This window comes from Leptodactylus fuscus, chromosome 2 (assembly GCF_031893055.1).
Source record: "Leptodactylus fuscus isolate aLepFus1 chromosome 2, aLepFus1.hap2, whole genome shotgun sequence".
NCBI lineage: Eukaryota > Metazoa > Chordata > Amphibia > Anura > Leptodactylidae > Leptodactylus > Leptodactylus fuscus.
In genome coordinates, this window is record NC_134266.1 from 173,154,103 (window position 1) to 173,178,901 (window position 24,799).

The window sequence follows — 24,799 nt, forward strand, 5'->3', positions numbered from 1 at the left end:
AATCAGTGCCAGATTCCACTGTGTGAACAGGGCCTTAGTACCATTCCACATTGGCCCCCACACAGTATTATATGCTCCACAGTGGCCCCCACACAGCATTATATGCTCCACAGTGGCCCCCACATGGCATTATATGCTCTGCAGTGGCCCCACACATGGCAATATATGCTCTGCGGTGGGCCCCACATGGCATTATAAGCTCTGCAGTGGCCCCAAACAGCATTACATGCTACGCAGTGCCCCCCAAACAGCATTACATGCTACACTATGGCCCACACACAGCATTACATGCTCCTCAGTGGCACCCGCAAAGCATTACATGCTCCGCAGTGGCCCCTACTCAGTATTATATACTGCACAGAAGTCCCCACACAGTATTGTATGCCCACAGTGGCCCCTACACAGTATTATATGCTCACAGTGGCTCCCACACAGTATTATATGCTCACAGTGGCCCCAGCACAGTTTTATATGCTCCGGGTGTCCTCCACACAGTTTTATATGATCCACAGTAACCTCCACACAATATTATATGCTCCGGGTGCAACGCGTGGCTCAGTGGTTAGCACTGTAGCCTTGCAGCGCTGGAGTCCTGGGTTCAAATGTCGCCAGGAACAACAGGAGTATGTATGTTCACCCCATGTTTGCGTGGATTTCCTCCCATTCTACGAAGACATACTGATAGGGGGAAAAATGTACATCCCTATATGGGGCTCACAACCTAAACAGAAAAAAAACTATATTTTATACTCCAAAGACCTCACTCCCAGAACTGGTACTATTATTATACTGTGGAGTCTCCTCAGACTCCAGAGTATAATAATCAGAGGCCCAGGGGAAGTGATTAAAAATAATAAACACTTATACTCACTTTACCTCACATCTCCTGGGAATCCTTGCTTCTCTTCTTCCTTGCGACTGAGGTCCTGCTCCCCAGACATCACTGCTCTGACCTGGGATTGGACCTCAGCAGTCACATGAGGCGCGATGACATAATTACGCTGGCGCGCTCCATGTGACTGCTGGGGCCCAATCACAGTCCCCAGCAGTGAGGCCTGGGGAGTAGGACTTCAGTCTCCAGCTGGAAGAGCTCCAGAGTGGATGCTGAGCCCAGGACTGGTGAGTATAAGCATTTTTTTTTTTTTTTATTGGGCTGACATCTAATGGAAAGGGGCCTGACGATCGCCAGGACCCCTCTCCATTAGCAGTATGTATATGGGGAACCAGGCTTTCCTCAACCGCCATCATGGTGGTACAGGTCCCCAGCCATTTCTAGCTGGCTGCAGGCCCCGTGCCTTACACCACTACCGAATGGGACCTTCAGAAGCTTGGGGCCCTGGCACTTGCCCGGGTGTTGAAGCCAGCCATGACAGCTCCACCCATCCACTAGCAGCTCTGCCACCCACAGACTGCAAGAACAGATGATTTGTCCTGTGGATAGATCATGAGAACAAAAATTCGATTAGAGGTTAAAAGCTCAGTTTGAAGCTGTACAGCTAGCGAAACCAAAGGTCTATATGCCTACGCATAACTATGGCTGTAGCATTAAGACAGGCTACTACAGGCCGGCAACTTGATAAGTACAAACAAAAAAACACAGAACCAAATAAAGTAACATAAAAATTTCAGAAATTTTTTATTAAATACTCCAAAAAATAAAAAAAACATATAAGACACTGGAGGACAACAGAGGAGGATCCACCTAGATGTTTTTAGGTGGACAAATACCGCAACCCTCCCACAAATGGCTAACTGGGAGTAACCCAAAAAAATGACACAATATATATAGAGACCCCAACAATTGTAGGTTATAATGGAGATATGTCCATATATACACTGTCCTAAAGAAATAACATTCAGATGGTATCCTATATCCACAATATAATATAGTGACTAGTCCGAATTATAAATAATGTTTGCCACGGCATTATATGTACACCGAAAGGATCAGACAAAGATAACACTGATAAGAATATCTACAACAAAGAAGCCAGTCATAATAAATAACAATACATACCAATTGACATGCTGACAGCGTAATACTATGCACAGGGGAACTCCCAGGGTGCCACTTGTGGGACAAAAGAAGAATGCCTGACTCGCGTTTCGCCTAGCGTGGCTTCATCAGAGGCAAGAAATTCTAAGCCATGATGCGATATATATATCCCACATATCAAACAAAACAAGATTCACCTGTAAAACGATTCATGTGTAAAGCCCCTGTGTAATACTGCATTTCCGCATGTAGCCGTCGGTACGTGATGACGTCACCACGCACGCGTCACGCGGTGACGCCACCACGCCCATCATTAAATAAATAAAGCCAGCCGAATGCGCACGCGTACACGCATCGGCCGGAATCCAAAAGGTAGAGGCAGCTGTTCTCATGCTGCACTACATTAAAATGGCCACCGGGAAATCATGTGACTACCCAAAGGTAAAATTTAAAGATATAAATATAGGAAACCCCCAAATAATAACAATTTTAATAATAATAAAGATAATCTCATGTTACAATACACAAAAAATGACCAGTCAAAGGGCTACCAATTAATATAAATAAGAATAGCCAAAATGCATATATAGGATGTTGCTAGTTAATTTAAAGGGAAAGCTACAAATATTAGTAAGAAAATAGCTAAAAATAAATAGGCAATACATCTAGGTATTCACACAATCTAATAAAATAACCCCTAATATAGAGTATACACATATATAAATTTTATTCATATGACATTTACACACAGTGAAAAAATATTAATAAGATCCCCAATTATTCAGAGAATATAAATGTATGTGAATAAGATCCCCCAAAAAATGGGAAATATAAAAATAAGAAAAAAATGTGAAAAAAACGTGAAAAAACAGAAGATCCAAAAAGCACCAAGAAGCTGCTCCCAATTCTCCAAACATCCTAAGCGAATCGCAGATGAGGCAAAGAAAATCCAAATACAGATGAACCTAAGAAATATATTTATAAATATAAATTAGTAAACAACAAAGGACATATACAAAGACAAAAAATCATTAAAATTTGCGCAAAAACAAATAATTACAAAAAGGACTTAAAGCTGACTGCTTCATTGAGCCCAGCCGGGCTTGAAGTGTCCAATTCTACTATCCATCGGGTTTCTTTGCGCAATAATGCCTTGCGCAAATCACCACCCCTACTTCCTAGGTGTACCCTGTCAATACCACGTACTCTGAAGCCTCGTGGATCACTTTGATGTACTTCTTTGAAATGTCTGGGGACGGGTTGTAGCTTCTCAAAATCACGGGACCTGGCAGATGCCGCGATTTTGCCAACATGTTCCAAAATGCGAACCTTGAGAGCTCTACTAGTCATTCCAATATAAATTAGTCCACAGGGACATGTGGCATAGTAGATGACTCCCTCTGTATTGCATGTAATATGCTGAACAATATTAAATTCTTTGTCCCCCTTAGAATTTTTGAAAGTGGAGGTGCGCAGCACGTACTTACATGCGGTGCACCCCCCACAACAAAATGAGTCCCAAATGGGACCCCGACTTCCGAAAATATACTTTGAGGTATTTGGTACATAATGACTTGAGGTTAACATGTCCCTCAAATTTCTAGATCTCTTCCACGTGATCTGGGGATAAGGTGGTAAAATTTGTGATAAATGACGATCTGTATGCAAAACATTCCAGTGTTTACATAAAATATCTCGAAGAGTTCTCCACTGGCAATTAAATTTCGTAACAAAACGTATATCATGCAAGAAAGTCCTATCGTTTTTATTCTTAGGTTTACTCACCAGTAATTGATCTCTGGGAGTACTTTGTGCTCTCTCATAACCCGCTGATATAGTTTTTCGATAAGATCCCCGATTTAAAAATCTCGTGGTCAGATCTGAGGCCTGTTTCTCAAACATCGTGTCATTGGAGCAGATACGTTTCATTCTTAGGAATTGGCCAACTGGGATGGCCTGTTTGACCTTGGGATAATGGGAGGAGGAGGCGTGAAGCAAAGAATTGGTTGATGTCTCCTTCCTGTGGACATCAGTAATAATAAAACCATTACTATCCCGTTTAATGGAAATATCCAGGAAATCCACTTGATAAAAACTGACCACACTAGTCAATCGTATATTTCGGTCATTGCAGTTAAGAGAGGACAAAAACAAATCCAACTGCGACGTGGAGCCCTGCCAGATAAACAGGATGTCATCAATATATCTCGACCACATCAGGACCCCCTCACATCCCTCAATATGCTGGACCACCTCCCTCTCCCACAGCCCCAGGAACAAGTTGGCATATGATGGGGTACATACCGCCCCCATCGCTGTTCCCTGGAGCTGCAGGAAGAGGCGGTCCTTGAAAATAAAAAAAATACGTCTCAAAACAAAATCCAGTAACTCAATAATAAATGATGTTAAATCCGGATCTAAGTCCAAAAAACGCAGAAAATAAAGGGATGCTCGGAGGCCCTGGTCGTGGTCGATCGATGTATAAAGGGACTCCACGTCGCATGTTACCAAATACATATCACTCTCCAACTGCAATCCATTCAAACGACAAAGTATGTCAGTGGTAAGGCCAGTGCCTCCTGACCTGGCACATAAATATTTTATGTCCTGATTTCAACTCAATTCACTATCTCCTTAGGGTATTTTTAAATAATTAATTTATTGCATGCAGTTTTTGAAGCTAAAACTGGAGAGGACTGAAGAAAAACCTAAATATGGAAACATAAGTATCTTACACAACTCTGTTGCAGGCATCTTAAGTATACAGACAGACAACTCTGCTACATGCAAATTACACACGTCTGTTGTAGACATCTCACATATACAGACATACCTGCTAACTGTTCCGCATTCAGCGAGACAGTACCAGATTTTCAGTGCTGTCTCGGTTTCAACTTAGGGCTCGTTTACATCTGTGCCCAGGTGTCCGTTCTGCAGGTTTCCATTTCCTGCATAAAACAGAGCAGGAGACGGAAACCTGCAGGAGTCTTTCTCACCCATTCATTTGAATGGATGAGAGAGATGTCCGGCCGTGAGCGGCGGTGAGCGTTTTGTGCTCTCCGCCGCGAAATCAGGTTTTTTAATCCAGACACAGAGTCGGACATGCAGTACTACGTGTCCAGATTTAAAAAATCGGTTTCGCGGCGGATAGAATAAAACGCTCACCGCCGCACCCGGTCTGTGATTTCCGTCTTCTTACCTGCAGAAGACAGAAACCACAGAACGGAGACCAGAACGCAGGTGTGAACCTAGTGTCAGTTGCGCCCTGAATACAATGGTGAAGCAGAGAGCCATCCACTCAATGCTTAACCATTTGGCCCCTGTCTCTGCTCCAGGAGTAGTAAGCGGTTAGGGGTGAGTATCAGTGGTTTTTATTTTTGTTTGACACTATGGGTGCAACTGCAGGGGAACATTAAAGGGAGTCTATCATTTGATTTAGAGAAATTTTACTAATGACATGTTGCACTAGACTTTAGAAAGGTTATTCTAGTCCTTCCTTTCTCCATGTGTGCATCAAAGTCGTTTTTGAATAAAATACTTTATTCATATATGCAAATTATGTTTGTTTCCCGTGTTCTGAGCACAGCACCGTCATCCCCAGTATTCCACCTCCTCCTACAAGTCCCTTCATGTGAAGGCATCCTTCTCTTCTTATTTTTTGCTTTATGTAATCGGACCTAGAGTACAGTTCATGTGTGGGATTTGCATGCACTGTACTGAGGAGTGTTGCAGTTGACGCAGGGAAGAATGGAGTGTAACAAAGCAAGAGGAGGCAGAATACTGGAGATGACGGTACTGTACTCGGAGCTCAGGGGGAATGTCCTCCTGTGCTTCATAAGAATACAGTGTTTTAGTAAGAAACGGCTTTGAAGAATAGATGAAGAAAGGTAGGGCTAGGATAACCTTTCTAAAGGCTATTCCAACATGTTGTTAGTGAAATTTGGCTAAATCAGATATAGACTGTGGGGTAACTGGAGGGGGACAGTATACTGGGGGAAACTGGAGGGATACATTAAACTGTTGGGGCAACCAGAGGGGAAGATTATTCTATGGGGGTAGCTGGAGAGGGACATTATACAGTGGGTACACCAGGAGAAGGTGTTTATTCTGTGGTATGCCACTACAAGGTGACTTTATATTGTAGGAGCAATTGGAGGGGGACATTATAATGCGGGGGCTTACCTTGTCGGGGTGATTATAGGGGAATTATACTTTGCGAAAGGAAAATTTAAATTGATGGGATGGACAGGCTCAAATTGGAAATTTGTTGGAGCTAAAGTCACCTCACCGTTCATAGCACGCCGCACATTCTGACCCTTGTTCAGTCCTTTGAAAGTTAGGAGTTACATATACAGATATTCAACTATGCTGTAGACATCTTACATATATAGACACGCATCTCTGCTGCAGGCATATTACACACACACACACATCTCTGCTGCAGGCATATTACACAGACACATCTCTGCTGCGGGCATATTACAGAGACACATCTCTGCTGCGGGCATATTACACAGACACATCTCTGCTGCGGGCATATTACACAGACACATCTCTGCTGCAGGCATATTACACAGACACATCTCTGCTGCAGGCATATTACACAGACACACATCTCTGCTGCGGGCATATTACACAGACATATCTCTGCTGCAGGAATATTACACACACACATCTCTGCTGCAGGCATATTACACAGACACATCTCTGCTGCGGGCATATTACAGAGACACATCTCTGCTGCGGGCATATTACACAGACACATCTCTGCTGCAGGCATATTACACAGACACATCTCTGCTGCAGGCATATTACACAGACACACATCTCTGCTGCGGGCATATTACACAGACACATCTCTGCTGCGGGCATATTACACAGACACATCTCTGCTGCGGGCATATTACACAGACACATCTCTGCTGCGGGCATATTACACAGACACATCTCTGCTGCGGGCATATTACACAGACACATCTCTGCTGCGGGCATATTACACAGACACATCTCTGCTGAAGGCATATTACACACACACATCTCTGCTGCGGGCATATTACACAGACACATCTCTGCTGCGGGCATATTACACAGACACATCTCTGCTGCAGGCATATTACACACACACATCTCTGCTGCAGGCATATTACACACACACATCTCTGCTGCAGGCATATTACACACACACATCTCTGCTGCAGGCATATTACACACATATCTCTGCTGCAGACATATTACACACACACATCTCTGCTGCAGGCATATTACACACACACATCTCTGCTGCAGGCATATTACACACATATCTCTGCTGCAGACATATTACACACACACATCTCTGCTGCAGGCATATTACACAGACACATCTCTGCTGCGGGCATATTACACACACACATCTCTGCTGCAGGAATATTACACACACACATCTCTGCTGCGGGCATATTACACAGACACATCTGCTGCAGGCATATTACACACACACACATCTCTGCTGCAGGCATATTACACAGACACATCTCTGCTGCAGGCATATTACACAGACACATCTCTGCTGCGGGCATATTACACACACACACACACATCTCTGCTGCAGGCATATCACACACACATCTCTGCTGCAGGCATATCACACACACACATCTCTGCTGCAGGCATATTACACAGACATCTCTGCTGCGGGCATATTACACAGACACATCTGCTGCAGGCATATTACACACACACATCTGCTGCAGGCATATTACACACACACATCTCTGCTGCAGGCATATTACACACACACATCTCTGCTGCGGTCATATTACACACACACAGCGGTAACCAGTCTCCCCGGTATCCGGGATCATGCAGTGTCACCGGTTCTGTTTGTTCACCAGCTGACACTTCACTATCCAGCACAGCACTCAGCCAGACTCCTCCCAAGCATGTGACTGATCACATGATCATGACATCATCAAAGGTCCTTCACCTGGCCAGGATCTAGCAGTTATAGTGTTGGAATAGTTGCGGAAATGGAGGTGAGAATTTGGGGGGTTGGGAAGTCACCTCACAGCACACAGGACCCGAGTTATGTACGAGTATAGCGGGCACATATGCCGGGGCGATGGTGGCTTCTCAGTGCTGTGTGGATACTATATTGTACTTCTTACATCTCTATCCAGGAAGCGCTGTATATCCTGCTTCTCATAGTTGTCAGTGATGTTATAACGTAGCACAGGCTCCCCATGTAATAAATGTCCTCACAGGAGTGCTGGGACGTGTATCTAAGCCTGCCATGTGTGATACTCTGTGAGGACAGCTCCTACATCACCTGCCATATATTCTATTGTATTACTGGAGTGCTGGGCAGGTGTGAGTAAAGCAGGTTATATGTGATACTCTGTGAGGACAGCTCATAGTGCCTCATACATCACCTGGCATGTATTATATTGGAGATGGCTGGGCAGAGTAAAGCTGGTTATATGTGATACTCTGTGAGGAGAGTGCTCAGTGACATGGATTGCTGGCCAGGTGTATCTAAGCCTGTCGTGTGTGATACTCTGTGAGGAGAGCTCTCAGTGATGTGGAGTGCTGGCCAGGTGTATCTAAGCCTGTCATATGTGATACTCTGTGAGGAGAGCTCTCAGTCACATGGAGTGCTGGCCAGGTGTATCTAAGCCTGTCGTGTGTGATACTCTGTGAGGAGAGCGCTCAGTGACATGGAGTGCTGGCCAGGTGTATCTAAGCCTGTCATGTGTGATGCTCTGACTAGAGCACACAGCATTAAATGCATCCCCTTATTGTGTAATAACTTTTGTTACTAACGTGCTGGGCAGATGTATCTAAACCTGTCGTGTAATACTGTGTAAAGAGGGCACACAGCAGCATAGATACTGTCATGTACTGACTGTCCTCACTGGAATGCTGGGACATGTATCTAAGGCCTCGTGCACACAATCTTATGCATTGTCCCTGTGCAAGGCTAAACAATGATCCATTCATTTCTAAGGCACTATACACATGAGCGTGTGATTTCAAGGTCCTGTGTATGAGGCCATGAGCCTGGGGCAAAGCTCAGGACAGCTCCTATTCCTGTTCGTTTTTCGGGCCAGTTAGCTCAGTGAGTGGTTCGGTGGAGACATGAGCAGCACACAGATGACAAACAAAGTGCCAGCGTCCTGGGCTGGTGTATCTAAGCCTGTCATGTGTGATGCACTGTAAGAGGAGCGCAGATCACCACAGCCTGACATATAATGAATGAAACCACTGGGAGAGCTATCTAAAATCCCTTTTCCATTCCATGGCACTAGATCACTTCATCTCTCTTTGGCCTGCTTTAGTTCCTGCTTTAAGATTAAAGCCCCACGTTGCGCAAACTCAGCTTTTTTTTGTTGTTGCAGATTTCGCTGAGGTTTTTTGAGCCCAAGCCAGGAGTGGATTGAGCCTAAGGAAGAAGTATAAAAGCTTCCTATGTATTCCTCATTTCTTTCATAGCCATTCATGGCTATGGCTTTAAAAAAAAAAAAAAAAAGCAACAATATCTGCAACAAAAAAAGCTGCATTTCTGCAATGTGGGGACTTAGTCTAAACTAGTTACCAAGCAAGCCAAAACTTTACTAGAAGGTGATATGTCCAAACACTGCTCAGCACTATATGACAATCAAATACATGAGGTTTCTGAAGTGGAAACGAAATATGATATGAAATGCTGAGCCAGTGTATCTAAGGAACTTGTAAATCCACCCTTATTTGCCTCTGACATCAGCACCATCTGTACTGAAGCATGAATGGCCTGACAATTCCATTGTTTGTCAGACAATAAGCTTGTTGTCAGAGACAGCATGATAGATGGGCTGTGCTCCTACAGTGCAATGAGGCAGGCAATTTGCTTTTCTAGTGTCAGGTGCCAAGATGGCAGTGCCAATAATGCAGATCACCATAGTGCACTCTGAATAGACTTGAAGTAACAATTAATGGGAAATTAAGGTCTCAAGCCTGTAGAATTGTAAAAACTAAAAATTCCAGAAACCAGTATATGCTTATTGAATAACAACTGTCAAAGTAAATCAATATAAAATAACTTGTTGTTGTATATAAATGTATACTAGGATTGCTACTTTATTTTAGGACACTGGACAAGATGTCTCCTCATCACCAGCCACCCCAGGAACAGGGAAGTCTAAGGTATGTGTGTACATGCTGTCAATAGGATTACATTTTATTCTACATTCCACTCTACAATCCAATTAACAGAAACTGGTTCATTGAGTGTAGTCATAAAATGTGTGACCTTAATCTGTTGTGTAAATTATTGCTGACTCACATTCATATTTTTCTACTTCCTGTAGCAAGGTGTTTGTACTATAGGTAACATATTCAGCCTCAACAGCAAGAATAATTGAATAATTCCAAACATCCACACGGCAGGATCCTGGTGGTCACACTGTTAAATGGTTTTAACTTTTACTGTAAATACTTAAAGGAGTTGTCCAGGATAAATAGGAATTCCTACACTAATCTAAACACCCTCCCCCTACCTACTTTCTAAATTACTTAATATAGCAAAAATGTATGTTTACCCATATCCGTAGGGCGGTCATGTGACCACCCCAGGGAGAATTTTTGATTATCCGGTGACGATCCGTTTCCCTGTTTCAGAAACGGAACGTCACTACTACCCCCTTTCTCCATCCCATCATACTTACCGCTCTTCCTTCCAGACTTCCTCCTGCGGGGAACGGCTCCTTTACCTTCTGTGACATCTGCCTTGTGCTGTAGTTAACACACCACCTCTATTGCGCCAGCTATTGCTATTTACACTTTCAGTGCTATGGGATATATTTTACATGTTCACAGATCACAATAATGTTTCATATAAACTGTTTTATAGCTGGACTCTCTGCCTAAAGAAGATCTCATCAAATTTGCAAAGAAGCAGATGATGCTTATTCAGAAAGTCAAATCAAGATGTACAGGTATGTTGTTGGCATATTAAGGAATATCATATGTTAGCTTGTATGCTCTGCAATAGGAATAATTCTGTATACTCTAGTCTGCTAAAGGATTTGCTGGGCAGCTACAGGGAATATGAATTATTACTATATGCTGGACACCATGTTGGAGAGCATGACATAGGCGGCTGCAATGGATGCTGTGTAATGCTGTTTTTACCCTGCAGTGATGCTTAGCATTTATTCTGGCAGCAGTATCTCCTCAGCTATTTGCTGAAGGATCTGAAACAAAGGATATACAAGATAGGCAAACAGAGCAGAATTTAAAAAAAGTATTTCTCAGTTCTGCTGTCAGTAACCTACAAATCATGGCAGAAATCTGTACTACATGAGCGTACCAACGTTACATGTTTAAAGGGATTGTATGGAACTTAAATATTGAATACTTCCCTTTAAGTCATCAGTATCAGTTTCGGTGGGCATTGGACTCCCAGGAACCCTGAAGGTCAGCCTGAAGGGGCTGCAGTGCTGTATCCTTTTCATTCCATATCAGGCAAAGTGCTATACATTGTGTAGCAGCGCTGCCTCATATTACAGCTGATTTTCATTCACTGGAATAGGACTGATCTGCAGAAAGTCCATGTGACCCACGAACATGAGCACCGTGGTCCCTTCAGACAGCTTATCAGCAGTGGTGCCCTCACCAATCTGTCATTTATGTCCTAATAATTGGTTATCAATATTGACACCCCAGAAAACTGCTTTGAATGTGATCTGTGTTGTCTCTGCTTATCTGTGTATACAGATAACTAATACAAATAATTCAATGAACTGTTTGTTAGGTCACTGTTACCAGTGATCTGTATATAGGGACAGAAGGGAACACAGAGATCTCATGTGCTTTGCATACATGTATCTATGGAAGACATGACCTGTGCTGTATTACACAGACAACCCATTGACTTGAATGCATATTGTGTATAGCTGAAATGTACCTATCATATTGACTGTCATATGCCTGTTATCCCTGGTCACTAAGGAGATAAAACTTCCTAATACACATTTTCAAGGACATGTCTCAGGGAGTTCAGCACAGAACACCAAATCTACATCCAGTTGGCACCTGTGTGTTATGATTATTATTTTTATTTTTTATTATTTATTTATATAGCACCATTAATTCCATGGTGCTTTACATTTGGGGGTTACATACAATACACAGAATATACAGGTAGATATAATTCTAACAATGACTGACTAGCACAGTGGGGTAGAGGGCCCTGCCCACAAGGGCTTACAGTCTGTGAGGGAAGGGGGGTAGAGACAGAAGGAGAGGGGGAGACTGTACAGATGGCAGTGTGGTGATAGTGTTATTGGAGGTTGTAGGCCTTCCTGAATAGGCGAGTCTTCAGGGCCTTCTTGAAGCCTGTGATTGTGGGGGTCAGTCTTATGTGTCGTGGTAAGGAGTTCCAGAGTATGGGGGATGCACGGGAGAAATCTTGGAGACAGTTGTGTGAGGAGTGGATGAGAGCAGAGCGGAGTAGGAGGTCATTGGAAGATCTGAGGTTACGTGTGGGCAGGTAGCGGGAGAGATCATAGAGTGCCATGACAACCCGAATCATAACAATAGCTTCCAGGTCTGCCGTACCTGGGAGCAATATTAAGCACTAGCACAGAGCCTAATAGTGCAGAACACTAGAGACCAAAATAACACACTAACACCAGGATCACACTAGCGTTAGGGTTTCTGTTTTTCAGGTCCGCATGGGGACTCGAAAGACGGAAACCCTATCTGCTTAAAAAGAGGTTACCTGTGGAAACTCTTTGAGCCCATAGACTATAATGGAGTTGACCCTGTTTCTGTCGTTTTTTTATACTCAAATTGGCGGAAAGAAAAGTCCTCCTTGCAGGCACAGACAACCAAAACACCCCCTCCCTTTCCCCTTTCCCAGCATCTTCTGCACCCAAAAACTCCGACCATTTTAATTTTTGAAATTTTCCAGTAGCTGCTACATTTCTGACCCTCGGTTTATACTCGAGTCAATAAGTTCCCAGTTTTTTGTGGTAAAATTAGGGGCCTCGGCTTATATTCGGGTCGGCTTATACTCGAGTATATACGGTAATACAAATGAGCTAATTAAAAAATAGTGAGATAATAAGTGACAAATCACTATAATTAGTGACAAACCCCCCCCCCCAAAACCTATTATATTATATGTGACAAAAAAAAATGTTCATAGATTCATAACCTAAGAAGATAATGAGGATGACAAATCCAGGCATAACTGTAAGGGATCACAAATCATGGCAAGGCCACACATAGAAAGAGGCGCCAACCTAAATATGAAACAAAGCACAATACAAAAGACTAAATTAGAATAATAAAACACAATATACCCCGTATCTATAAGTTGCGCTAATATATAGATAAAAAGGGCTTAAAACTGACAGCCTCATTAAGGCCTGATGGGACTGTTATATCCAGAAGAACTATCCACCTTACTTCCCTAATAAAATAACAATTAGAAGGAAATAACTGTGGTTCTCTGTGATACAATATGGAATAAATGTGGGTCCATATATTGTTCCTTCATAAGAACCCTCTACTATCTGTGTCTGTCTCTGCATTCAATGCCATAAAACAAAACTAAATAGACAGATTTTATCCCATCCCCACCCAAAAAAGAAAATCTGATATATTTATGTTTACCCTATAATTATTCCATTTAATATACAATTTGCCCCACAAGAAAGCAACCCCTTATATGGCTACTTTATGGGAAAATAAAAAAAGTTATAATTGTTAGGATGCAAAAAAAAGTCACTTGGTCATTGAGGTCTAGAATTAACAATTAAAGAGGTTTTGATTGGTGGAGTTCTAAGTGCTGAGACCTTCCCTGACTTCTAAAACAAAGAGGCTGAAGTTCTTAGCTGATCACTTTGTCCATTTGTTCCTCTTTGGCTATTAATGTGATTGTCATGTCTTATCATTGTTACTTATTTGCAGATTTAGAAAAGGAAGTGGAAGAATTGAAAGCTAAGCCAGTTCCAGTAGGGGCAGATGATGTTGTACAGGTATATTTTAATTACATCATGGTTAATGGAGTATTCTACGCACAAGTGAACATGTGTTGATACAGTAGTGTGCAAAGGTTTTAGACGGGTGTGAAAAAAATGCTGCAATGTAAAAGTTATTTAAAAAATAGAAGTGTTAATAATTTAATATGCAAAGTGTATGAACCAAAGAGAAACCTAAATCAAATAAATATTTGGTGTGACCAATCTTTACCTTCATAACAGCATAAATTCTTCTAGGTATCCTTATACTCTTTTTGAAGGAACTCCGCAGGGAAGTTGTTCCAGACATCTCAGAGAACTAACCACAGATTGTCCTGTTTATTCATGTAATCCCAAAGAGACTGGATGACGTTGAAATCGGAGCTCTTTGAGGGCCACATCATCGATTCTAGGATTCCTCCCTCAGAGGATGGTCACACCAAATATTGATTTGATTTATATTTTCCTTTGGTTCATTCACTGTGCATTTTATTAATTGACAAAAATAATGTAACAGTTCCATTTTTTTAAAAGCATTCTTAGGTAGGGTTCACACTACCGTGGGTGTCCGCTTGGTAAAAAAAACGGACACCTAACTTAACGGACACAAACGGACAGTAACTGATGACTATCGGTTATTGTCCATTATATGTCCGTTGCCCATAGACTTCAATGTAAAGACGTTTTGATTCTTGTTATATATGGCTGCTTCTGTCTTGTAAGGTATTTTTTTTTGCTGGGCAGAATAGCATCTAGACAGTAAAAAAAAATACAATAAAACCTTGCCCGATCCCGTTAGTCTCTTTGACATAAACACATTATAGTATGTGTCAAGTTCAGTGGTTGTGCAAGGAATCACGAGAGGGCAACTGTGAACCCCCATGTAACTCTATGGGTGCCACAGTTAGTAATGATGCTGTGCCTACTGGTTTTAATGCGAAGGCATATAAGTCAAAATGATACCGTGTTCATATTGTGCGACCAGGAGGCTAAATAAAGGACCTTATTGTCTTACTGAAAGTGAAGTTTAGTGGTAGTAGTAACTTTGTTCATCTGAAGTGTGATTCTTCCTGTGCATCTTGTGTTTTGGAAAAAACACATTTGGAAATGCAAGGTTTCTAACCTAAATCTTAATTATGTGAGTAGAAATCACCTTGTATTTATTTTCCTTTTTAGGCTCTTACTGAGAGATTAGATGCTGTTCTTTTGGAAAAAGCAGAGACTCATCAACAGCTGGTTTCTCTGAAGAAAGAGTTACATAAAGCAAAAGAAGAATCTGAGGTAATTTTTTTATTTATTTATTTTAAATAAAGAAACTCGAAAAGTCTATGCTTTAAGTGCATTGATCAGTTTTGACAAACCCTTTCCGCATGCCCTGTTAGGAACCTTTTGTACGAGCTAGATGAGAGTCAGTGTTGGGGGGAGGGGGAAGGAGGAGTAATGCAGACCCAGTATTACAATTTATTACATGGTTCGGGGGATATTGTCACTCCTTAGGGAGAGACCACCATATAGGTGTGTGGAGACTTGTTAAGCCTTTAGCACTCCACTTTGCAAGGAACTATGGGAAGAATATGCAAATCTGCCTTCCATGATGTAATTAGGAAGACAGTTGCTGCCTCAGTATTTCAAACCAATAGAGGGCACTCACTGGAATGTGCAAGCCTGTCTTAAGACAGGATTCCAGTGAAATAACCCAATAATGGCTGCTCCCTTTAGCCTCATACCCAACCTTCCAAGAGGCCTTTGTTTTGCAATAAGGCTGGGATTATTACCAGGTATCGTCAATATCCCCCGAACCCTGTCTAAGCCTCTCACCTCTACCAGGTTATAGTCCTCTCTACATCGGGCTGAAGAGATCCAACCAGATCGAAACAGCTGTCCTCAATTGAGAGACTATACCTGGTAATAATCCCAGCCTTATTGCAAAACAAAGGCCTCTTGGAAGGTCGGGCATGAGGCTAAAGGGAGCAGCCATTATTGGGTTATTTCACTGGAATCCTGTCTTAAGACAGGCTTGCACATTCCAGTGAGCGCCCTCTATTGGTTTGCAATACTGAGGCAGCAACTGTCTTCCTAATTACATCATGGAAGGCAGATTTGCATATTCTTCCCATAATTTATTACATGGTCAACTTTTTACAATTGAATGGTTGTCATGTTCTGCTGCTAATCACTGGGTACATGAAGCTTCCCCGGGTGATAAAGAAATCAGACCTGAGGTGCAGCAGTCTGAAAATAACTTCACCAATCACACTGCTATATAGTATTACATGTTTATACATTTAAGAAGACACAAAGGTGCACAGCATGTTGAAGTCACAACACAGTAATGAGAGCTCTGTCATGTAACGAGCTGTGCACTTGTGTATCCATCACATGACCATGGACTGATTTTTATCCACTGGGAGAAAACAGAATAAATGATAGCAAGCAGAGATTTCTAAAACGATGAGGCATCGATACAGAAAGTATTTTGAAAAATTGCATGGCTTTTCATTATACAAACAATAAGATTTTTTTTCTGAAAGTGGGCAACTCCTTTTGAGGGGTTGGTTGCTTTCTGTTCAAATTCTTTAAATGCCATACATTTTGCTGAGCAATGGCATAAGAAACTAATTATTTACATTAGGCTTTCTTTATCTATCACAGAAAAACCCCATCCTCTGGGTAACACTGTAGCAGAGCTACACATTCATAGGTGCTCCATGATGGTGGCAGTGCTATGTACTGTGCATGCATTGAAAGAGGTCCTTTCACCATCTGGGGCACATGCGGTGTAATACAGTGCCCCCAGTGAAAAGCTATCGTGACAGTCAATCAGGAACGCCCTTCCTCACAGCAGCGTCTATAGCGCTGCACTGTGAGAGGGGGTGTTGCTTACTGCCCAGGGATGACAGTGAAGAGCTACAGTACCAGCACCGATAGCTCTTCACCGGGAGCACAGAACATGAAAGCCGATAGTGCGCTGAATTCAGCGCACTGTCGGCTTTCTAGCGGTGTATTAAACTGCATGTGTCCCAGATGGTGAAAGGTCCTCTTGAAACTGTTCCTGTGTGGGCACAGATGCCATCTTGGAGTACTCAGGTAAGGGAGCTACTCAGGTAAGGTTATCTCTGAAATGAATAATTGAAATCTGAAAAAAAAAAAAATAATAATATATTAATAAAATAATAATATTAAAAATAATTGAATCTGAAAAAAAATAATTGCCATCTTATATCATTACACAGCGGTGTTTATTTTTTAAACTTTCTCTAAAAATGCAGAAAACCTCCTTAGATGTCCAGGTTATGTATAATGTTGGCTTCAAATAGCTTTTTTTCTGACCTAACATACACTTATGCAGTCTGAGGGTGCCGTCTTCTGGTAACGTGTCCATACATGTTAATGAATGGGATCAGATTTTCTTTAATCTTGTCAAATTAAGGATCGGGTAGCCCCCACGGGAGATAAGCATCTGATCTCTCTCATCCTGTTAGAATATAGTTTTTCTGGAATGATGGAATACATTTACTGGTTTGTATGGGAGGGGATAAAGGGTTTCTCGGGATTTTATTTTATTAACAAAATGGTTTGATGCATACTAGTTACCCTTAAATTGTACCATTCACATCTGTGTAGTAAGCTCTCCAGTGTTCCAAACTGGAACACTGTTATACCACACATATTCTGTGATACCTCTCAATGAATTAAAAAAATAGATTTAATACGATATAGTAACCATGTTGGCAATTATTTTTATAGACTGCTGCCAAGAAAGCAAGTGAAGTACAACTACATCTAGAACAGTCAAACAGGGATCTTTTAGAAGAAATATCCGTATTAAAGAACAAGCTTTCACAGTCCCACAGCAATCACAAAGAAGATGTAGATACTTTAAAGAAAGAACTACAAGATGCACTTATGAAACAGAAAGAGTCTACTGAAAGACTGAGCCAACAAGAAGAGCAAGATGCACACACAAAAAAACTGGTGCAAGAGCTTCAACATATGCGTCAAGACTATGAGGAAAGGCTATCTAATATGCAGAAAGGCTTAGATTCTGTTACAGAAGAAAAGAATCATGCCATGACTAAACTTAAAGATGCTCAAGCAGATTCAGAGCAATACTTTAGCGAGATCCAAGACCTTCATGCAAAAATATTGGAATTACAGGCTTTGCACAAAGATGAAGTAACAAACTTAATGCATGAGCTTGAAACTTCCAGCAAGGAATCTGATAAAGAGAAAACTGCATTGCAAGATCGAATTAATCAGTATATTGAAAAAGAGAAAATATTGCAAGATGATAATATATCAGACCAAAAGGCTAGTAGTGATGTACCTAATGTTACATCTCAAAATGAGGATGATCAAGTTCAGCAGTTAAAATGTGCTGTGAAAGAATTAGAGTCTCAACAAAGCCTCCTAATAGATGAACTCACCTACACCAACAACATAAAGATTAGACTGGAGAGGGAAGTCGAACACTTAAAAAGTGAATATTTCCACGAACGAGAGGAATTAGAATTTAAGATAAATGAACTCCAGCTTGCAATAGAAGAATATAACAGTCTAATAGAAAAATTAAAGGCAGAGCTTGAGTCTACAAAAACCGAGTGTAAACAGCTGGCCCAGCAAAAAGCCACAGATATTAAAAGCATGATAGATCAGCACAAGAAAGAGATCCAAGACCTTAAACAAGCAGTAACATCCCATTATAAGGATGAAAAATCGGCCTTTTTCCATGAAATACAGATTTTAAAAGAGCAGTGTGAAAAGCTTCATCAAGAAAAAGAGGAAGCCGTAAGTAGCTATGAGAACTTGCGGGAGACATTTGTCAGCCTCCAGGCAGAACTTCAAGATTCTGCTGGTAAGATCAGTCGAGAGTTTCAGTCCATGAAGCATCAGCAGGCCACAGATGTCCACGAACTTCAACAAAAATTGAGGGCTGCGTACAAAGACAAAAATGATTTCCAAGAAACTGTGAATCAGCTCCAGAATAAAGTTGATTTGTTGTCCTCAAAGGAAACTGAATATGAAGAACTTCAACTTAAGATCGCCAACTTGCAACAGAGTAATGAAGAGTATATAGCATCCCTGCATCAGAAGGAGGAGGTTGTAAAAGAGCTTCAACTTAAAGTAAGTGAGAATTCCAAACAAACTGCTGAGATATCTGTTCTTCATGAAGAAATCCGTAAGCTTCAAGAAATGTATAAGAGTGAGCAAGTCAATGTGGAGTCTTTGCAGCAAAAGGTGGAGAGCCAGGCTGGGCTTAACGCACAACTGAGGAAAACCATTGAAGAACTCACACAAAAGCTCCAAGATTCTGTGCCAGCCAGTCAAAGTGACTGTGAAGATCCTCAACTGCAGATTACTTTGTGGCAACAGAAAAATGAAGAGGTCACAGCTACTTTGCGTAAAAAGGAAGAACAGTTGGAAAATCTCCAACTAAAAATAGAGGAGACAACCAAGCAAAACATTGAGATATCTTCTAGGATACAGCATGCAAGTAAAGAACTTCTTGAACTTCAGGAAATGTTCAAGAGTGAGCAGACAAAGGCACTAAACTTCCAGCAGAAAGCAGAAAGTCATCTTAAGCTCATTGCACAGTTGGAGCACATGGTTGAGGAATTGACACAGAAACTGAGCACCACTGAGCAGGGTTTAGAGGAGATGAAAAATCTCCAGCAGCAGGTAGACTCTTTGCTACTTGACAAACAGAAGATTGAGGCAGATTCCAGAAGGTGGCAAGATGAAGTGTTAAAACTCAGCGAAGAAAAGGAAGTTCTTTCTAAAGAATTTGATCGACTTGGTTCTGAACACAATCATTGTCTGTCTTCTAGTGAGGAGTTAGGTGATTTGAGAAAAAAAGTACAACTGATGGCAGAAGAGAAGGATGAAGTAACAAGACTGCTTCTGAGTAAAGAGCAACATACAGAGACCTTTCAACAACATCTGCGTATTCTTCAGGATATACTGACCATTGAGTGCACAGGTGAAGATTTTGTTCTACTGTTTGAAAATATTAACAAATCTGTTCTCCAGCTAAAGGAAGAAAAGGAAAATCTACTTTCACAGAAAGGGGAGACATCTGTGCAGCTAGAGAGGCTCCATGAAGAATATGAAATGCAGTGCTCAGATCTAAGAGCTTTGATAAGTGACCACTCTAAAGAAAAGGTACTCTTGAAAGAAGAACTGGAGGAAACACTTAGGGACAAGGAAGCACTCCAAAAAGACCTGCTAGAGATGAAGCATGCACTAGAAAAATCTAAACTAGATAACCAAGACTTGCTTTCTCGTATAGAAAGTTTAACTTCTGATCTGAATCAAGCACAGCAGAAGAATGACACAGAATCTATTGAGCAAGCACAAGAGGATGCAAAGGTGGAGAATGAAGGAGGTACTCAAGAAATGACTAGTGAGGTAAGACATATCTATGTTACTTGTAAAATTCTATAATTTAAGCTTGTTGGTTAATGCTTCTTCCATTATCTCTTTGTCAGTACAGCATCTACATTACTGCTGCTGTTTTCATTTGCTTTTTGATCGTTGTTGGTAAGAGGTGTAATGACTGCTGTATCATCACTAAACATGCCCATCCTGCATTTAGCCCCTCCCTGGGCAGTGTGAGGATCAACTGGAACTGGGAGGATCAAATCACACTGCCCAGGGAGAGGAGCTGAATGCAGGATGGGCGTGTTTAGTGATGATGCAGCAGTGCTCAGTGATAGAAGAAAACTCCCCCTGTGCTCCAAGATCCTCATTTGAATAAAGAATAAAAGTGCTTTTACTCCACATCCCTGGGGCTCTGAAACCTAAGAAAGGTATGGTACAGTTAAACAACCAGCATCCGCTGTACTAGTACGGCAGATGTCGGGAAGGGGTTAAAGGCACTGTCATACTGAGTATTTTGGTGGTTTGTTTATCCATATCCATTCAGCTGTTAGAAAGATATAAGCCCTTTTAGTGTTGGTGCAAATTAGGGTATACTAGCCAAGTGGGTCATAACACTGGATGAATGACATATTGCACACAGAGACTCCACCTTGAGAGAAACCACAATGTTATTGCCCACTTGGCTATTTGGCTCTAAGGATAGGGCTACAAGGCAACATTGACTGCTGATATGGGGCCCGTGCTCGACAAGAGGCCTGTTTCTGAACTTCTGCTTTGCAGCAAAATGAAAATATATTCTAGTTGCTGCCACTAGGGGGCTCTCGCTACATAGAGATTTATATAAATAACATAATCTCAGATACATAATTCCATAATCTCATTACATAAAGATTTATTTACAACTTGTATGACAGATGTATAACTTCCCTTGCACTGAGCTCCCCCTAGTGATGGCTGCAGATGCTTAAATTTTTTTTTTTTAGTGAAGTGAATTTTTTAAACTGAAGGCTAAAGGGAATTTTGTCAGTGTATTTATGCCACTTTCATTAATATTGAAAAATGTTATGATTAGGTTGCAGTGGGACTCTTTTTTTTAATTTATGTAGCTTCGTGAATTCTGTGTGTGCCTTGTCTGTTAGCAAGATATTGAGTGATTAGTTTTATTTTTATTGTGGGGGGGAGGATTGGTAATATTTAAGTTGCTTCCAATTCAACATGTAGCCCTGGCTTAATTTGCATAAACACTAAGCGGGTTTACTGCATGTCTTTGTAACAGCTGAATGGAGGACAGTACCAATCGGGCTTTTGAGACCTGGTGAGAGGTCCTCTTTATTGTATAAGATAAAGCACAAGACAAGTCCCTGCATTTGGAATTATGAATGCCACTTACTTCAAGGATAAATTCATTACCACTTACTGCAGTGTGAATGCATTCTAAGCTATTAAAAGCTGAGAGATAGTGTTTATTGCTTGTTTCAAAAAGTCTAAATGTTAATGGCTTTTCAGGTTTTATTTATTGAAAAGCTGCAGATTTACATTCACATTCATTTTAACACCTGTCTCAACCTCTTAGAAATTATTTTTGTTTTTCTTCTTTTAGGATGTACTTTCAAAATCATTGGATCTTCAGCAGAAATCTCTTATAGCAGATCTTCAAAGTAAAATAGGTACAGAAATGCACTTGCTATTTGTTCATGCTGAGTTCAATGGACTACGTACTGTTTACAAGTGTTTAGTTTTCGTTTATGCGTGTGTTCCTAGCTATACCAAATGAAATTGAATCTAAAAGCATACACATAAAAATTAACTGAGAGGTGTGCCTCATGCCAGAATGTCAAATGTTCTGGAATTTTAGGTATCATAAGTTAGTGGCAGAAACCATCTAAAATAAAATCTTATAGACTCTCACATTTCTTTCTTAATCCTTCTTTGCTAAGTTATCTTCTCCTGGTGGAAGTTTCCAGTTTCTCCCTTTGAAGCTGTAAATTCTGCATCATGCTGCGGATTATAACATCCAACATGAATTTATACTGTCAAACTCTGGTTCACTCTTCATATTTGGTTGATATTAAGATATTAACAATAACCATTAGCAGTTGTAGAGGAGGGTGAGAGTTATAAACACCCGTATTTAGTACTCCAGTTTTGATAATCCCTATGTCTCCAGCATGGTCATGCACTTGCCTACTAGGAGTTTGCTTAGATTTCAGGCCAGCAAACTGCTTTTTAATGCCTTGTATGCAAGAAAACTAGCATAAATGAATCCTTAATATGTCCTACTATAGAATGAGCAGAGTTGGGAGGCTCCTGCTGTAGTCAGTTGTTTTACAGACACAAGACAGCGAGGAAGATTGTGAAGATAGAAAAAGAAGATTTTATAGTAGGTTTTATGAAAAAAATTAAAGAAAGAGAGAATGAATCAGAGTTATTGTACAATCATGTGTTTTGCATAGATCTTACATAGTAATAAATAATAATTATAGGATTAAAGCTATCTAATAACGATGTGCATTATTCAGTTGATGAGGTAAGTTGGTGGCTTAGAGTGGCTCTCACTTTGCAGATGCCAATTTCACAGCCTACGCTTATATGAAATCCCAATTATTTGGTATCTCCAAGACATTAATATTTTTTCTTTAATCCTAGAAAATCTAGAGCGAGAATCTAAGGAAAAAGATGAGAAGTGTAATAAGATTAAAGCAGTTGCTGTTAAAGCAAAGAAGGAGCTGGATGCCAATAAAAAGGAGGTAAAGAATGTGTAACCACAAGCAAATATTGGGGTTTTACTTACTGGGTGACTTAATACTGCTATGATCTCCCTGATATTGACCGATTCCCCTGTGTGCTATAGCTACACCTAATGCTTTCTTCTGTTCCCATTTTGACTTCTATGCAGTTTGATATGTGTAGAGTTGGTGCATGCTGGTGACTTCAGTTCTATTGTTTAATCTGATTACTGCTATGCGCTTGTTTTATTGGAATAACTAATCCATATTTACACATATGTTGGAGGTTTAGTTGCAAGCCAGAATGTAGACCATACTGACCCCTTCAGGTCGATATCCCAGACGTCTTCTAGCATCTGTGGCTGCAAGAAAGTAGTTGCTCTCTTGCTCATTCTAGATGTTGCAATAAAGGTTTCTATTTTCTCAGTGATAGTTGATTATTCCAGGAACATTATCTGAGCATGAGGATGTTGAGAGATCTTGGGTCATACAGGAGAACCATAAATTTCACAGTGGGGTCATGAGAGCTAGTAGGCATGTCACTTGGCAAGAAAATGTGCCACTCTAGTTCCCAGAAAAAAATTTACCACTTGTCATGTTTATTCAATGCTTTGAGAATGTTGTACCACTGTACCTCTTCGACAGAAAGTCTGCATGATATGAAATCCAGCATAAACAATATTAACCTAATATAATGTTCTGATCTTCCGGAAACCTGTTCTCTTGCTTTATACTGATTTTCTTTTAGGTCCAGTCAATTAAAGATGAGTTAGAGCGGGTCAGAGCAGAAAAGCAACAGCTGTCGTCTTCCATGAAGGATGTGGTTCAATCTGCGGAGAGTTATCAGGTATAGAACACACATATATTTGTAATGTTTCATTTTTCAGAGTATATAAAGTTCTGATGTTTTATTTTAATAAGTATTGATTTGCTCTGTAAATTCCTATAAGATAGCAAATAAGTGTTATCTGATTAGCAGAGGGGTGGGGGGTCCAACACTGGAACCACCAATGAGCATGAGAACAGGGGTCCTACAAGCTCCCATTTGAATGGAGTGGCATTTGCTTCCGTGGAACTAGTTGCTTGTGCGAGCTGAGTGTTGTGCCCTGATAAATGGAGCACCAGCACACATGCACAACCGCCACCTCTTCAAACAGGGTCGTAGGACCTCTAATATCAATCGGTATGATGTTAAAACATTTGCAGAACAGGGGATAAGTTTCCATTTCATTTATACCTGTATTCTTGTAGAATCTGTTAATAGAGTATGACAAAAAAGAGGAGCTGCTGGAAGTGGAGAAGGAGAAAGTCAGATCAGCAGAGCACCAGCTGGAAGAACTGTCATGTCAGCTGAGAAGTGCCGCTCTAGAGGTGAAGCCTTTGTAAACATTACTAATTTTACCAATGCTTAGTTCACATTTGCATTTGTTTCTATTTGCATTAATTACTATATTCTGCAGCAATATTCTTGGCTTTAGAGAGGTTTGCCTATGTTCACAGATTTGGGGTGTCTGTGAATTTAGCAGGTAAGTTAAAAAGGATGAGGCTCTACCAAAAACAGAAGCCATGATGCTGGAGCCTAACACGTAATCTTACATTATGTTCATATAGATATTGAATATTATATAAAATTACTATATGAGCATCTGTAAATTCTACATACTTATATTTTTTACATTATTTGCTTTAGAGCATATAATGTTCATTAAAAC

At 40.9% G+C, this 24,799-nt stretch overlaps 1 protein-coding gene and 1 long non-coding RNA gene across 2 annotated transcripts in view; one reads left to right on the forward strand and one right to left on the reverse strand.

The window, feature by feature from the left end:
• Positions 1–2,756: 2,756 nt before the first annotated feature.
• LOC142195402 (uncharacterized) lies at positions 2,757–7,886 on the reverse strand. The gene is made up of 3 exons (XR_012715089.1): positions 7,850–7,886; positions 3,782–4,016; positions 2,757–2,961 (listed from the first exon to the last, which is right to left on the reverse strand). It is a non-coding gene; the product is annotated as an uncharacterized LOC142195402 (long non-coding RNA).
• GCC2 (GRIP and coiled-coil domain containing 2) overlaps positions 7,805–24,799 on the forward strand; it is a 47,664-nt gene continuing 30,669 nt past the window's right edge. Inside the window, exons 1-10 of the mRNA XM_075265101.1 lie at positions 7,805–8,010; positions 10,100–10,156; positions 10,863–10,947; positions 13,931–13,998; positions 15,157–15,261; positions 17,728–20,388; positions 21,962–22,028; positions 23,008–23,108; positions 23,836–23,934; positions 24,339–24,458. Of these exons, the coding sequence (XP_075121202.1) occupies positions 8,005–8,010; positions 10,100–10,156; positions 10,863–10,947; positions 13,931–13,998; positions 15,157–15,261; positions 17,728–20,388; positions 21,962–22,028; positions 23,008–23,108; positions 23,836–23,934; positions 24,339–24,458 (3,369 nt within the window). The 5' untranslated portion in view covers positions 7,805–8,004. The remainder of the gene's footprint in view (positions 8,011–10,099; positions 10,157–10,862; positions 10,948–13,930; positions 13,999–15,156; positions 15,262–17,727; positions 20,389–21,961; positions 22,029–23,007; positions 23,109–23,835; positions 23,935–24,338; positions 24,459–24,799) is intronic.